Raw genomic sequence first — 17,376 nt, forward strand, 5'->3', positions numbered from 1 at the left:
TAAGTGAATTAGTGGGATGTAGAAGATGATGTATGATGGAGGCTGGCACGTCCAAAGCCCGCTGTAAATCCACATGCCACAGCCACTTAATAATGTGGCTGGAGACCTCCTGGCTTCATTCTTCACTGTAGCCCTGACAACCTGAAAATCATAAATCTCTCAGAGTGAGGCATGGCTCACTGAATTCACCATCAAGTCATTTGTGTTATACATTAAATGCATTGTTAAAAAAAAAAAAAAAAAATTACATTTATACATCATCATAAGCAATAATGACAATTTATAACATTAAACACTTAATCTAAAGTTTTTACATACTTTCTGTAACAAAAGAATGATGTGTAGCGTCCATAAATTAACTTTGATTTGTTGATAATATTAAGATAAATGTATATTCACATTGTTCCTTAATTTGATCATTTGTTTTATGCTATTTTTTTCATACAAAACACAAAAATAAAAGGATATTTAAAAAATAGAAGACTATCTCTAGGAAATGCAGTAGCATGAGGGCAATTTTACATTGATTTTGTATTGTTTTAAACACAAATATCACTTCCTCACTGGGTGTGAACTTGCATTTTGTAATAGTTTTCTATACAAGTCAGAGTGGAACCGCGTCGTTGGCCTCGGTGTGCACCGTGTTGTTGAACTTTTCCCATACGTCGGATGCCTTCCCAACCTCCAGCCTTCAACCCCCCACCACCACAACAGCTGGCATCCCAGTGAGGGCCCTGACATTACACTGCCACCATTTCAGTTTGCAAGTATTGTGGTGTCAGGACAGACCCAAATATAATCATACACACACACATGTAACTTTGGCCTTGAGTTGGCAATCCCTCCAACATATAGAAAATGAAATTGTCTGTGTTTTGCTTCACGTTATCGTAAATTATATATGAAGTAAAAGTTGTAATATTTTCAATATTCCCTTTCCTAGCAGCTAACTATGAAATAAAAGTGCTTCTTCTTATGCCTTTCAAACGCTACATTATAAAATAAAAACAAACAAACTACTGTACACGCTGCATTTGTTCCAAACATCCAAGCTTCTTCCAAAGTTGACAGGATCCTGTCGACCCGATCCAACTTTCAGATTTAAAGCAAATGGGTTTGCACCGGTCGCTCCTCCGTCCCAAATAAAAAACCAAGTCGTTCCGCATGCATGAACGAAAAAATCCCGCACAGCTTTCGCCTGTTTTATTAAAAACATCAGGTTCTTGTTGGCTCTCCCTCTGCGGTGTTCAAGCAAAGACATAAAAAAAAAAAAGTACATTTGATTTACACTCTGTTGTTCTAAAGGCCTGTAGGTCCTGGATTCATCTGCTGTACAGTACTTCCACTGGCCTAAATAAACCCGAAGTGAAACTGCTGGACCAGCAGGTCACATATTTCCTTTTAAATACCAAACCATATAACTTTATTATTTGACTAACTTCCTGGAAGAATAAAGCAGAGAAAACACAGAGAGTGGAAAAAGAGTAGGTTAAAATGTGACAGAATTATTACAGGAGCCGGTGAGAGGGACATATTTTTTGTGTCTCGAGATGGAGTTATTCTCAGACGGTGTTCCCCATGTTGGTTATTCAAATTACACTTTTTGGATTGAAAGGGGGCTGTAAAATATGCTGCATGTCTGAGTTTGACATGAGAAGAAGAAGAAGCCCGAGGAAACAGGTCTGAAACTGACCTGTGGTGAACTTGCTGTGTGTCGGACTCTGTAGGACCCAGCGGAAAACTGCTCCAGCCGGAGGGAGACTGCCTGAGTGAGAGAGGGAGAGGGAGAGGGAGAGAGAAAGCTGCGTGGAGAGAAGACGCTCTCAGATCAGTCAGTGGCTTCATGGAGTTATGTACCTCTGATCCGCCGCCATGGATTGCACTTCGCGATCACTCCTTTTCTTTGTATCTCTTTTGTTGTCCTGCGTTATCCCCGCGTTTCCCGTCATCTACCCCCCGAACGAAGGTAAGGAAACTCTCCGCTCTGCCCGACATGTGTAATTCTGCGTGCGCGCACGCTCATGTGTTCGTGTGTGTGAATGCGTTACGGGTCCGGCCGGCTGTGCGCTCGCCGCACATTTTACCTGTCCAGATAACAACATGAGCCAAAGTTCATGGAGGTGAGACCGACACAGTCCGCGAGAGCCGCTGTCTGATCACGCGCACGCAAAAGCTGGGAATGAAACTTGGAAAGGGATCCATCCACGCAGGAGCTCGAGCCTGATGTCGGATTTAATCTCTGTCCCCGAACTACAACTATGAAAATAAACATGCGTTTGGAGGGACACCGTTTCCAAAAGGCGCATGATGCGGAGTTATTACGCGGCGAAAAGATTTCTAGAAACTCGACTGACTGTGTTTCCCTGCGAGCTTCATGCGGCTCTGTTTTATCCAAGAATCCATTTGGGGTAGACGCCCCAGTTAGACACACGCAGTCGCACAGATTTACGGGCAATAAATGGAGGATGAACGCGTTTTGGAAAGTGCGTAAAAACGTGGATGTCTCTCTTCATGATTTTTGATCCAAAAACAAACCCTGTTGACTTTTGTGCCACTTAAGTCTCTAAGACGATCCTGTTAGTCGGATGATCACGATTCTTCTCTTTGTGGAAATGGATATAGTTTTTATTTACGTGCGATATGTCATGTCACGATTTTAATCACCGTTATTTCCAGAGTAACTCGTGTTTAGAAACGCGTCAGAATATGACAGACAGACAGACAGACAGACGCTCCGCTTCAACCACGTGAAACTGCGCTGGAAACCAGTGAAACGGTCTCCTCCTGTTCTTCATTTAACTCTCTCAGTTATTAAAATAAAAAAAAGAAGAAGAAGGTCGACGTGTTTTTGTAGCGGGGTCAAAGTAAAAGGGAAAGTCGAACTGTGCTGAACGTGCTTTGGTTAAAGCACCAAACTGCAGACAGGATACATTTAAGACAAGATTTGCATCACACTGTCCAAAAACTGACATCACAGTTACAGTTTATACTTTCATACTGGCATAAATAAAGAAATAAATGGAATAGTCACATAATATATGTTTATAGACCCCTTTTTAATCAACTACTTGGTGTATGAACAACTTCATTGCGCAGAGACAAACTTGAACGTAAGTTTAAAGGATGAGTTTGAAAAGTTTTGGTCAACAGGCCGCGTCAGAGGAGAAGAGAGGAGCAGATCTGAGAGAAACAATTGTTGTTTCCATTGAGTTTCTGTCTTTATCACCGTCGACCTGCGTCACACTGTTGTTTTCTTTCTTTTTTTTCATGCACCATACTACCTTTTTTAAAGTTGCCACTTACTCTGAGAAGTTTAAATCTCAACTTTCTTCTTAAAATCACCTATCTTTAAAGTTGTGTGTGTGAGAGGGAGAAACTGATGGAAGAGTTGATTTATCACACGAAGGGAGAATTTGGGAGAAGGGGGAATTAAAGTTTGCCTGGAATATCGAGTTTTGAGTCAAGGTCATCGAGGCCTTCTGCCAGGATTCACTTTTGCTTCGAGAAACTTTCGTTTGTTATATAATTGAGAAGATGTAATATTGCTTATTAAAATGTACAAGCAGAGCTGGAGAGTGGTGAGTGTGTAGGCCTGTGTGTGTCTTCGTGTGTGTGCGAGAGAGAGAGAGAGAGAGAGAGAGAGAGAGAGACAAATTAAAACAACAAAAAACTCACAATCAGTCAACTTTAAAAAAAATAAAAAAATACAATATCTGCTCAAACAAAAGATTGGGCTGCAGTTAACATATGCAGGTCATGATATTAACAGTTGCTGTAAAGAGTGACGTTGTTGTCACGGAGCGGATTAGAGGAATATAAACACACTGATGAATAAATAAATGACGAATATTTGTCTTTATGGAGCAAACTAACAAATACACTGAAAGTGATCGAGGCTTTTTAAGATGAAAAGTTACACTCACGTGTCTTTTGATTGTGGGGAAAGTTTATAAATGACATGTTCGATAGTTAGTGACACACTCGTGAGTGTGTGATCATTAATATATCACCAACCTTTCTTTCTTTCCATCCCTCGTTCTCAGTTCTTTTCACAAGTTTTCTACTTGAGGTCTGATGAAGGTCTGTGGAGTTGTTTTTGTTTATCTTAATCAGCAGATTATATATATAAATATATATATATATATTATAATAATAATAATAATAATAATTAAATAACAGTGCTGACTATAGATCTCTGTGTGTAAAGTTTAAATTTGATGGCCCTAAAATAAAGTGCTGTGAATTCGTTTACAGGTCATTTTAGTCAATAACGGAGCAAGTTAGGGACTTAATGAACAATAATTACAGACCTATAATGTAAATGAGATTTTTAAAAAATAAATAATAATAATATATTTATTTAGAATTATTTATTTATTTTAAATACATGTTTTTGACATGCTCATATGTCACAGTATAGAATAATTTGACTAGGAAGAGACACTGCTTGACATCATGAGAGACACTGATGTGTTCTTTCTTTTTTCTTTTTTTTAACACTTAATTGAAAAAAAAAAAAGTAAAAGTAAAAGTACAAGAACACCAGAAACAGAAACTTGAAGGTTGATGTTGCTGAGCTGAGTGTGACCCGCTGCGGGGCGTCGGGAGGCCTCTGGTATTTTTAGCCCGCGGTGGGGAGGCTTTGGCCCGCAGAGCCGCCGCTGCTGTTCCCGCTGGGATGTCCCGGCGTTAGTGAGCGACGGTATTTTTCACTCGTGTTGTGGAAATGAGCTCACTTACACACGAGTTTAAAAGTAAAATCCCTTATATTAAATACTGACAACACGTATGTGTCCTAACGTGAGGGTCGAGAGTGGATATCCTCCATTTTCACAGCAGGTTGATTTGATTTTCAGTGAGTGTCATTAAGTGTTGATGCGTATTGATACTGAACTGCTTACGTGCACAGATGGGGAATTATAGTGTGTGATGTAATTATTGAGGTGTTGGTGTGAGTGCAGGAATAAACTGAAGTGTAGTTGTGTTGAAAGAAGGAAAGAAGGAAAGAGGAATGGGGCAGAGGGGTTGGGCTATAGCAGCATCAGACAGAGCGACTCTGCACTTGAATAATTCATAAAGGGAGGTGAACACTTCACCCTTTAACACAGACACAAGTTGCCTGCACTGCGGTCTGACAACCTCCACATGCACACAGCCAGAGAGCCAGGCTGCAAACACAGCAACCCACTTTGTTCACTATTAGAAGGGACACTTCTATTCTATTCTATTCTATTCTATTCTATTCTATTCTTGTTATATTCTATGACTAAATTTCTTACTGATAGCTTCTCTTCTCATCCAATATTTTAACTGTATCTAAGGCTAAGAGAGTACAATTCCATGTACACATTTCTTTCATCATATTTGAGAAAAAATTAAGGTTAACCTAGACGTTCAAATCCTGTGCTGCATGGTCTTTACCGGTGCACATGGGTTTGGTGGTTAGTTGTGACCCATCAGATTAAAGTTGCAGGACGCTCTGCCTGGCTGTGGCATTGTGTTGTCTGTGCCGTTTCATTGGGGTCGAGATGTGCGTGTGTGTGTGTCTTTGTGAGCACTGAACAATGTTTAAACTATGGTGAGTGAGGACATTTGTGAAAGTAAGGACATTTTGTCATCGTTAAAGGGCTTTTTTGGGGGGTTAAGACCTGGTTTTAGGGTTATAATTTGGTTTAGGCTAAGGATTAGGCTATAAGTGTCCTCACCAAGAATGCTGCATGGGAATATGTGCGTGTGTGTGATAGAGGAAGAGATTGTGGCCCATAGGTATGAGTCATATACTGTAATTGATTCACCTGTACCTACCTCTCTGATGTTTTGCTCCCTCCCAGACAGACTGACTCAGTTTGCTATTAATACTCCTAGTTCCCGTTTAGAGGCACTCCCTGATGGGGCAGGGACAATATGCTTGGCTGATGGTAGCTCACTATGACTGACTGACTGACTGTGTGTGTGTGTGTGTGTGCATGTGTGAGTGTGTGAGAGCATGTGTATGAAGAGGGGGAGAGAAGCATGAAACAGTGTCTGGGTTTATTTTGTGACTGACTCAGTGCGCATGTGTGTTTTTCCTCCATAGTGCGTGAATGCACGTATACGTTGGTGTGTTTTTTCCTGTGTCTGCATCCTTGTGGTCCGTCCACGTGTTTACTTGCCTTGTGTCTTGGATGGGGATTCATCCTTCGGCATGTGTCTGTGTACGTTTGCACAGTGCATGCGTTTGTGCGCGTGGGCATGTGCATGTGTTCTCGTGTGCATGTGTTGGTGCCGACTCCCTCAGCCCGAGTGCAGCTGGAGGGGGCTTTTCTTTTTTTTTTCTCTCCCCTCCTTTGCGATATGAGAGCCATCTAATTTTCTGCTCTCAAATTCCTCCGCTCGGCTCAATTTGAGTGGTGGGCCCGGCTCGTTGAGAAATGTAAATTGGAAGCAATGGTCCTGGATGCTGAGCTGCTATTATCTGACATATACAGATAGCTTCATTAGACTCTAATAGGAATGTGTCTACTGCCAGTCAACTGGCTGAGTGGCGTTCCACTGGCTGCAGCTCAGGTGAGCCTCCATTTAGCTTTTGTGAGCCTGGAATTTCATAATAAGTCTCACTTTGTGTGGGTCTTCTTGCTTTCCCCTGCTTTCATGTGCTGCTCTGTTTTGATTAGTTTTTTTTTGGGCCCGTTCACTGATAATTATCAAACTTCCTTGAAGAAAACCAACCTGATATGCTGTTATACTATACCGTAAAACAACAATTAGTTCATAATGAAGTGCTTTTGAGGAGTAAAAACCTGTTTTCATTGTGTCACATTGGTCTATAATGAACAATACTGTCCAATACTGAGACAAAATGGTGATTGTATTCTTCACATTTTCACTGTGAATACATTTACAGCTGCAGGGCCTTACTTTCTCATAAACTTTCCCAGTTAAGTATGTTCTCTCGTAGTTGTACAGATGTTTGTGTGTAGTGTGAGCCGCAGACACAATACAAACTCAAGATATACAATTTTAAAACTAATCTATTAGTTATCCATTACCGATCATTTCTGCTGTTTTTATCCGTAGTCACAGTAACGCCTGTTGTGTCACTAACATCGGCTGAAGTGGGAATCTATAGAGCATAAAGCAGCCTCCACATTCCGCGCCCATCGCCCATCTGTCAGTATGTCACAGCCCATACTGACAGGTGTATTCAATGACAATCATTCACGCCAGAGCCATGTGTAAATACTAAGAATAGAAAATGCCATAGCTTATTTATTTTTTTCTCGGTGCTTAGGGAAGATGCTGTGTGTCAGAGTTGATTCCGCTCACATGCTCACATCATGGGTTGCTGTGCAGAATCCATTCATGTGTGCATAAAAGTCACCTGTACTCTCCTCTCTGCTTGTACATGAGAACGTGTCCCGAGGAGGAGGAGGAGGAGGAGGAGGAGGAGGAGGGCGGCAATGACGGCGCAGTTAGTGCTATTGACTCTGAGAATGTTGCACTGACACGACTGCTGCTTTGGCACGATAAAGGTCACCATATGAAAGCCCTCTGGCTGAACCGAGAGCTCGACTTTCACGATGATGTCTCGCTAATGGAGTTTGTTGTTCTTATTGTGTTCTCTTTTTCACATTTCTTCTGTCTGACATGGACTCCCTTCTCTCCGTCCTGTTTTCTGTTTAAAATGAGTGAGTTTTTGGCAGGCGGCACACATCAAATTGCATTTCCATTCGTTATAGATTGATTTCTGTTTGGTTTTCTATGAACCCAATTGGATTTCTGACCACCTCTGACACTGGCCGTTACATCAGAGTTTAGATTTAATACTTCTCCAGCCTCACCTGGTTACAATCCATTCATCGTGGGTGTATGTGTGGCTTCTTAAGGGCGCAGGTCAAGAGGGGTCAAAAGCATGAAAAAAAAAGAGAAAGGAAAATCACTTCTTGCTGTGGTTTTTGAAATCTTGGCTCCACTGTGGATCAACGCATCCTCAGGATATTTGCGATGTCGCCAATAAACCCAGCCAACGCCTGCTTTAATGCTATACACAGCAAGACAAGACAGCCAGCTCACACTGTTGGTTAACATGGGATATATGGTTTCTGTGTGTGTGTGACAGCTGAGTAAATAGTGTCATGGTTCTTTGAGGTTGGTGCTCCGTCCCGTGGGATTAGATGAGGGCTAATTGGGGCTAACAAGAACTAGACTCTTAAATGTTCTCTTTCTCTTCCTCTCCCCAGTTAACCTGTTAGATTCCAAAGCAAGCCAGGGGGAGTTAAGATGGATTTCCTACCCATCGCATGGGGTGAGTATTTACCATCTTTATATTTACCCGCATCATCTTTTAATATGCTTACATTTTGGAGACAGATGCAGCGACATGAGCTGAATGTGGGCTCCCGCCCACACCACTTCAGTACTTTCAAACTCCTGTGGTTCTCACTGTGTCATGTTGACCCAATGAGGCAAGTGCAGATTGACTGGAGATGTTTTTTTTTTTGTCCATTCTCCTTCTCACAGGTCAAAGGTTAAGCATGTGGAGCTTGCCATATGGTCAAGATGCTTAAGGGAAAATGTACTTGTGTGCATTTGCGGGGGTACGAGTATTTGAACGTGTGCGTGTTTGAATAAAGATTAAGGGATTTTAGGTCGTGGGCACAAAAGCATCCGTATGAGAGTGTTGATAAGCTTAGCCCCGCCTTTTTTTTTTGTGAATATCACATCAACAAGAGGTAGCATTTTACATTTTACTCTAAACTTTTTTTTTAACCTGTTAATACATTAGTTTTGCTATATTTGCGTCATCTCATTCCGTCTGTCCCAGAGCGTCAATACAGTTTCTAATAACTCCTATATACCCGCTCTTCAGTGTCAAAAGTCTATACAAAACCTTTTAAAGATGTGTTTATGTGCTGCAGTTTACCGACTTTCAGATTCAAAAAAAAAAAAAAAAAAAAAAAAATTTCATGCAGCCTCATTTGTCAGCAGCCCCCCTCTGATATGAAGTCCCGTCAGTGGGCTCTCACTGTGTTTATTTGTCTAAGTAGTTGGACTACTGTGCCTCAGGGCTGGCCCACTGACACACACACACACACAGGTTTGCACAACTACTCTTCTTAAGACACCGCATTGGCTTCAATTCCTTTGGACAGCCTGAACACAATGTTAACCAGTTAATGCCAAACTCTAACCTTAACTTAACCACAATTCAAATCTTAGCCCTGAACTTAGTTCCTTGGAAAAGAAGTGCCTGCCTCATTTGGAGCAGGTTCTGGTTTCCATGAGGACTACCGGGGCCTGACAAGTTGAGTATTTATGCCAGAAAATAGTAGTACACACATTCACACACATGCATGTGCACACATAGCACACAGAGCACACTTCCTCTTTTTCCTTTATTAAGTGTTAGAATTACTCCTTGGCAGTGGCTTAAGGTAATCCAGTCATTTGTTCTACAGAGCTGCCAAACTTCGTTTCCCTCAGCCATATACAGCACTGGCACCCTCAAAAGGCTCACTTTCTTTAGGAGGTTGAACCACAATGAAAAAAAAAAAAAAATGGCTAAAGGAAAAAAAACTGCAGGCTATTCAAAATGCATTTAGTCCAGAAACAATAACAGGATACAGGACAACTGCGTGACCACTGGAAGGGAGAAAACGATGTTGCACTGATAGATGTTGTTCACGTGTGAGCAAGTAGGAAAATAAATATCAATACTGCAGACCTGATCCATCATTGGCCAACGGCATGTGTGCCAGAGCTTATGGAGTGTGTGCAGTGAGGTCTGCTTCATTTCAAGGTATTTGCTTTGAACAAGTTCAGAAGAAAAGCGTGTGATTGTACAATTCATAAAAAATGCTGCAGGAGTCGCAGCCAATGTCACTTTTAGACGAGAATGACTTCAGAGAGCGGGGGAGACAGGATAGGACAGGATCAAAAGAGGGGAGACGGAGTGAAAGGGAAAAGGATGAAAAGGGTGAGAGAGAGAGGGGGGGGGAGGATGAGAGAATAGAGGAGGAGAAGAAGGGCAAGAAAGGATGATTGAGGGAGACACACGGAGAAAGATATTGCTGATGATCAAGTCCTCAAGGTGAATCATCTGTAATTACTCACGTCATCCACTGACTGCGCTCCGATAAGCAGCCTGCCCTGAGAGACTGCTGCTCACAAATAATTTCTCATAATGTGGCAGTGGTGCTGAGTTTACACACACACACACAAACACAATCACGCACACACAAAAACAGAGTTTACATTGATGGAGAGGCCACTGCTATTGCTCTTCTGGGACACTCTGGTGAGAGCAAATTAACAGCTTAGTATGTAAGCAAGTATGTTCACTCTGGAACAACTGACTGGCATGTTTGTTTGTGTGTCTGTGTGTGTCTGTGTGTGTCTGTGTGTGATGCAGATATCATTTTATCTGTCTGGGCAGCTGGCTGATTGCTGTGCACACTGTCCAGGGAGCTTAGTCCTTCACCACAGACTAAAGAGTGCTAAAGATTACATTCCTGCATGCTCTGAAAGCATTCTTTAGCAACACACGAACAACGCCACAGACACTGGCTCTGCATTCAAATAGAATTAATGCTTGAGAATCAATTAAAAACTCAGGATTTTACAGAATAAAAAAGCTTAGTATGTAGATATATAGGCTTGAATAGGCATTTGAAGTCAGTGGAGCTGCTCAATAGTCATCCTATGTGGCATAAAAAAATGTCTTTGCAGTACTTGGCCTGTTCTCAGGATTGCATAAGTCACCCGTGAGCTCGGTTAAAATGGAAGTGACTGAACTGTTGTGTCACTATGAAGAGGCTTAACCTATATAAACAAAACCTGCAGACACAGCATGTGATCTCTGAATATAGTGCCCGGGAATAATGAGTAGTATTTATCGCGCGCACATTCACATTTCACATTCCAATTCACAGGTCCGGAGGAGTTAGAGGAGGAGGAGGAGGTGGAGGAGGGTGGTGGGGGCACATGTGCATGTCTTTTCATATTCTGGAATTGGTCCACTACTTCAGTCAGCCAGCTTTTCTTTTCTTTGAGAATTCAGACCCGCCGGTTCAACTTCTTTAGTCGCCCAAGAGCTTTTAAAGTCTCCTGTGCTTTGCTGCCACACTGTCTATGAAATCAGCTAGATCAGTATATTGCCACCCAGAAAGTGGGAGCGTACAGAGAAGTCCAACAGGCCTAAATAAGGGACCAAAGACCAAAGGGAGAGCAGGAGGACATCTACTGTGTCATGTCCGTTCTTTCCAAGCAAACGTGCATCAAAACGTGTCCAAAAATCGCATCAAAAATGCAGTTTCAATACAGGGAAATAAATCCCAATCGTACATTTCCCGACAAACAAAACATTAGACCTCAGTACAGTCAGTAAACTCCTCTTTTTCCACTGTCCTCCAGCAGTTGTTGCACAGTGTTCTTAAGCAGAAGCATATTGACAAGGCTCGGAGCGCTTGGAAAACTGGAGGAATGGGGGTTATGAGGAAGTATGAAGTGTGTGGTTTCCCTTTGGTACGAGCGGGCTGATGAAATGTGACTGATATGCTGCAGTTGTTGAGTCTGTGACCACTATGACCTCCGCGGAACCCAAAGCGTACGCTGGCCCCCCCGTACTTGCTGTGGACTCTCCACTTTTTAGATCTATAGCCCTCTCCATACAGAGCTATTACGGACGCATTTTAATGTAACATATTTAATTTGTTCCTTTTTATTTTTACAACGTAGATCAAATTACCCCGCTAAGTATTGTTCTAATGTAGATCTGGCATTCGTTTTTTTTTTTTATCTTTAATGATTTAGGGATGTGTTGGCATCGCTGCAATGCAGTTCAGATCCTGTTTACAAAGAAATAAACGTGTTATTGTTAGACTTTGGAAAAACGACATGCTCCTTTTTTCAATCTTGTGCCCCTAAAACACGAGTCGGTCTAAATGCATTGTTGCCCTATACTGGTCCATCAACGTAACTCCCATTGACCTGCATCTCTTTGAAGTGGGTGACCTGGTATGCCGACTCGGTGATTCTGAGACGTGCCTGTTGCAGTCATTTTAATGTCTTCTGCGGATCAAGTTACCCACCGTCCATTTTACTGTCCCTTTAGCCGATGCGCCTACCTACAGCACAGATCAGAGAAACCGGGGGACAAGGTCACACCAAACCGTGCCCCAGCTGTGACCATCAAGGGCCGGACGGGGTCAGAGTTCACAAGTACTGGTGTAGGGTCTTAGTGTTGTTATATATCAATTAGAGGGCAGGGAGAGGTGAGTTACGCCCCCCTGGAGAGAAACAAGGGGCTGGCTGCTCACTTTATTCTGTTATTTATCCTGGTTGACACACAAACAGCTCCACACAGTCCCACAGGGAGTTGCCTCTGCTCTTAGCAAAGTTTCCAGAGAGTGTTAGATAGAAGTCATGAAAATGGTAGCTCCACAGAACCCAGAGAGTGTGTTGCAGTCTCCTCACTAACCCATACGGGTTATAGCATTAAGATATTATCCCTTTATTTCCGCTCTTTTCCTACTCTCTTTTCTAGTGAAGGACAGATAAAACAGCCCTTGGCTGACTAAACCCAAGTAAGTGATTCAAGGTTGTAGGACTTTATTTTTCGTGCTGTAATGTTTTGAGTTGAGGGTGCGGAGGGTAACTCCATGTAAAAGACGCTATCTTCCAGAGTGGGATCCTTACAGCATAGATGGAGGTCTCATTTTACTTTGGCAGAGACGTTGCTCATATTCGGGTCTTTTTGTCTCTTGCACACACACCTGGGTTTGATTTTGAGCCCTGTGTGTGTGTGTGTGTTTGTGCTTGGGAAATTTCAGGCCCTGATACGACTTAAAAGCGGAGAGCCATCACTCGCAGTCACTTTGGATTTGGCCCAGTGTGCATTGTTGTGCTTGACAACAATCTCATAGCTGCAGATCGCACGGACATCTGCATGCAATAGAGCACACGCATGCATTAAACAATATAGAGAGCAGGACAGTAAGTGGATCATTGGCCGGATTCACAACCACACAAATTTGCTTATTCACTCTGTGTTTGGGGGTATTTTCAGCGTACATGCCTCGCAACTTTAGGCAACTTTTTGAGGGGGAAACTGAAATCTAACAATTCGTTCAGTAAATGGAGAGGAAAAAAAAAAAATCCACATTCCACTCAAACTGTGGAGAAGCACTTGAAATAATGAGACAAAACAGACCCAATGCCGGGCGCACACTTAAGTCTGCTCCACTTATACTTGCTACATCCTCTTTAGCTTTTCATTAGATCGTCGATCAAAGAGCGATTGCCGCAAAGACGACCAACATTTCTGAGCTGTAACAATGAATGCATTCTTTTTGTGACCAAGCCACTTACAGGACCTTGACAGACAACCAGACGACTTAATGTGTGGTAGTATAAAGAGAAGTAACTTTTAATCGTGTCAAATGTTTTGTTTTTTTTCCCCTCAGAGACACAAAAGCTGTGCTGATGAAATACAGTTTCTCACAGTAGCTGTGTTTCACTAATACATGTCGAGACAAGTCACCATTTAAAAGATCAGCTAAGGTCAGGGGGGGAACAAAGATTGTGGTTCTGGTTAGAAACAGTAAATATGTCAAACATAACCCGAAAAAATGTCAATTGTGCTTAATGCTACAAGACAAACATGCATTTATTGTAAGGGAAACCAACTTTTTTTGTTTACTGAGTCACTGAATTCATGCACCGTGACAACTCTGCCGCTCTGATATTAGAAGAAATAGCTGCGTGGTTTGAGCATCAACACCTTCAGTGGTGCGAGTGTCGGATTTTCATTTCTTTTTTGGCGCCACGTGTAAACCTTTCCATTTCTGTGAGCAGCTGCTGTGACAGGTCACATCTGCACAGAGAGGTGAGACCCTTGGTTGAAAAATGTTTAACTATACAACAAAGACAAATACACTGTTTGCAAAGCTGAAGCAGGGGCACGTTAACGCTGTTTGCACTCTCTCCAAGTAAGTACATTATCTTATCAAACGCAACGTCAACAACCTCATTAATGTCCGGGGGAGATCTCGTCCTTGCCTTGCTGTTTTGTCAGAGTCTGTCATCGTGTCCTTTTTGCATGTCATCACATCATTTTCAGTCGTGTATTAAACTCGGGCTCTTACACCTTCCAAGTGAAGTGAGGTGAAATGTTAAGTTTCGGCTTCGTCTCTATATTTAGCCCCACTCAGTTCTGTCCACTTACCCCCCCCTGTTATTGTTAGCCCCACAGAGAGCTTGGACTACACTCTGATGAATGAGGTGACGCTAAGCAAAGCATGACGGGGGAGACTAAACACCAATGGAATCACTCCCCTCTAGTTTCCTCTTGCTCCGTCTCTTCCTTTTTGCTGTTTTCCACACGGACTCCTTCACGTTCTCTCTCTCTCTTTTCTTTTTTTTTTTCTTCCTCCCCCTTCCCTGCTCATTCTTCCCCTCCTCCTCAGGAGTGTTTCATTTACTCTACTGTGAGATGAAAAGCAAGTGGCCATCCTTCAGCCCGAGAGCTCCTCGAAACACTGGACGCTCATAGATTAACTTTACCGCACACACGCATGCAAACATGTAATAGAAAACCCTGCACTTTCTTAGCTCTTCATTAATTCCTGTGTTGAGCTGAAAGCACCTGCTGTGTCCGCCTGCGACGAGGCTTTAAACACTTCACATGAGCCTTATGTGAACATGCATGTGTACGTGGGTTTATATTTCCATTCATTCTTGTGTGAAAGCAGCATTAAATCCACTCTCCGGTCCCTCGTTCGGAAGAAAGCGCTGCTCATTCAGGCGTACATCCATTCTGACTTTCACACAGGGGGGGGGGGGGAAATAGATCCATTTACACAGTTATGCCTATTTATTCATTCTAATGAGTGTCATTTTTAACCACAATGAGTCCAGTGTTTCAGGTGTTTGCCCATTCATCATCGCTGTGATTCAGTGTTGATTTGCCTGGACAGCAAAGCCAAAGCGTATGATCAATGAGTCTTCCCGCTGTGTTGAATTCAAAAGGAATGACCCCCACTTTTTTTTTTTTTTTCTCTCCTCTCTCATTGCTTTCTCCCAGTGGAGGGAAAATGTAAGATAGACACGAACGTTCCTGGTATACACTCATATCTGTCTATATTCCCTATAGTTCCTGTTGTTTTAGAGTTGATTGAGCACATTTCCTTCAGTAGCAGTAGTCCTGTGATGCAAATAACAAAGAACCGCAGCTTGAAAGTCCTCACTTGTAGAGAAAAACAAAACATGTTAGTAAAAGGGTGGGAAAGAAAAAACACTATGAGATTTTGTTAATGTTTAAAAGCAATTAGGAGGCTTTGTGCCAATTTAGCAGTGTTGAGATACACATACACATTTTCTCTGAGATATTTTCTCACCACACTAATCTGGGAAATTTGGCTATGGCTGCAAGTTTACTTTTAATTAATGTAAGTCATTTTGTATGAGATCTGGTAGTGTGCATTTTCCACCCTTAACTGTTTATTAGATGCTTAGTATTCAGCAAGAGTGAATCTGAACCTAAATAATTCATCTGTAAATGCTTACAGGGTGGATATAACTATTTTTCTTAATGCTATCTCCCCCTCTTTCTCTCTCTCTGGTTCCAAATTCTCTCCTCTTACTTTTGTCTAACTTTTTTCATTGCATTCACCTCCCTATCATTTCTTTGTTTCCCCTCTGTTTTCCATTTAACCTTCTTTTATATATATATATATTTCTTTTATCTCTCTTTCCTTCCTACTCCCTGTCCCTGTCCTCTACCTCTCCTTCTCTCCATCAGTGGGAAGAGATCAGTGGGGTGGATGAGCACTACACTCCGATCAGGACCTTCCAGGTGTGCAACGTGATGGAGTACAGCCAGAACAACTGGCTTCGCACCAACTGGATCCCTCGCATGTCAGCCCAGAAGATCTATGTGGAGCTGAAGTTCACCCTGAGGGACTGCAACTCCATCCCACTGGTCCTGGGCACCTGCAAGGAGACCTTCAACCTCCTCTACCTGGAGACGGATGACGACCAGGGCACCCACTTCCGAGAGCACCAGTTCTCTAAGATTGACACTATAGCTGCTGATGAGAGCTTCACCCAAATGGACCTGGGCGATCGCATCCTCAAGCTCAACACTGAGGTGCGTGAAGTGGGTCCTATGACCAAGAAGGGCTTCTATCTGGCGTTCCAGGATGTGGGCGCCTGTGTAGCGTTAGTTTCCGTGAGGGTTTACTTTAAGAAGTGCCCGCACACTGTGAAGAACTTGGCCGTCTTCCCCGATACGGTGCCCATGGACTCGCAGTCGTTGGTTGAAGTCAAAGGCTCGTGTGTCAATCACTCCAAAGAGGAGGAGCCGCCGCGAATGTACTGCAGCACAGAGGGGGAGTGGCTCGTACCTATTGGGAAGTGTCTGTGTAACCCGGGTTACGAGGAGCGAAGCAGCGCCTGCCAAAGTAAGTCATGACTTCTTTCAGTGACTCATTTAATAGTTTATTTTTTTCCTCACACCGTTGTCTACTTTTTCGTTGTGTGTCATTTCTAACCTCTCACACTGTGTTTCTATCCTCATGCTGTGTGTGATAACAATGCGGGGTTTGTTTGTGAATGCTGTTGATGTGGCACAGTTCATATCTGGCAACCCGAGAAGAACCTTTGATGTCAAAATTCCATCCGTGTATGCGTGCGGGTGTCTGCTGCCTTCAAGTCTTCCCCAAAATCCCCCGTTTGCCGTTGTTTCTACATCCGTGCGAGTGTGTCCGAGGTTATCTGGCTCTTTGAGCTATTGGTTTCAGCGTTCACTAATTCAATAGCAATCTTCGTCGTGACACATCATTAGCTATGGGAAGATCTTAAGCAGAGAAGCAAGAACAGGACTGATAATGCAGAAGAAAGGATCGGGCTTAAGTGGATCGTGAATAATGGAATAGTTGTGGCGGTGGTCGTGGGTGTCAGTGGAGGCATGAGTGGGGTAGACACTGGAGTCTGGAGATACTCAGTCTCACCCCTCAAAATCGGCTCATGCCTTGAAGGTGGTTGAGAAAGTCAAAAAGTATTTGTCTGACTGCTTTCAAATGTGGGTCCACTTTCTTTCCATCTGCTACATAATCATCACACGCGCTTTGCAGAGGATTTGAGGCTTTGCCGCTCGATTGTTTGAGAGAAACAAAATATTAGTCACCGGAGAAGAAATATAGGCTACATCTATTGAGTGACACACTGGCTCACCGTCTTACCGCTAGATTATTGTACTTGACTATTTTGATTATTGATTGACCTTGTTTCTTCCAACATCATTTCACCGCAGCTTATTTGACAAAAAAAAAAAAAAAAAAATACATGAATACATTTTCTTTGACAACTTTTACTGCCCCTTTGGGATCGAGCAACCAC

The 17,376-nt window shown here is 42.7% G+C and overlaps 1 protein-coding gene across 3 annotated transcripts in view; it reads left to right on the top strand.

Moving 5' to 3' along the window:
* Positions 1-1,781: 1,781 nt before the first annotated feature.
* The window catches only part of epha3 (eph receptor A3), an 81,948-nt gene continuing 66,353 nt past the window's right edge, over positions 1,782-17,376 (top strand). For all 3 annotated transcript variants that reach the window (XM_058615157.1, XM_058615166.1, XM_058615147.1), the window contains exons 1-3: positions 1,782-1,966; positions 8,220-8,284; positions 15,779-16,439. In XM_058615157.1, the coding sequence (XP_058471140.1) occupies positions 1,873-1,966; positions 8,220-8,284; positions 15,779-16,439 (820 nt within the window). In that variant the 5' untranslated portion in view covers positions 1,782-1,872. The remainder of the gene's footprint in view (positions 1,967-8,219; positions 8,285-15,778; positions 16,440-17,376) is intronic.

The sequence above is a fragment of the Solea solea genome, chromosome 2 (assembly GCF_958295425.1).
Source record: "Solea solea chromosome 2, fSolSol10.1, whole genome shotgun sequence".
Classification (NCBI taxonomy): domain Eukaryota; kingdom Metazoa; phylum Chordata; class Actinopteri; order Pleuronectiformes; family Soleidae; genus Solea; species Solea solea.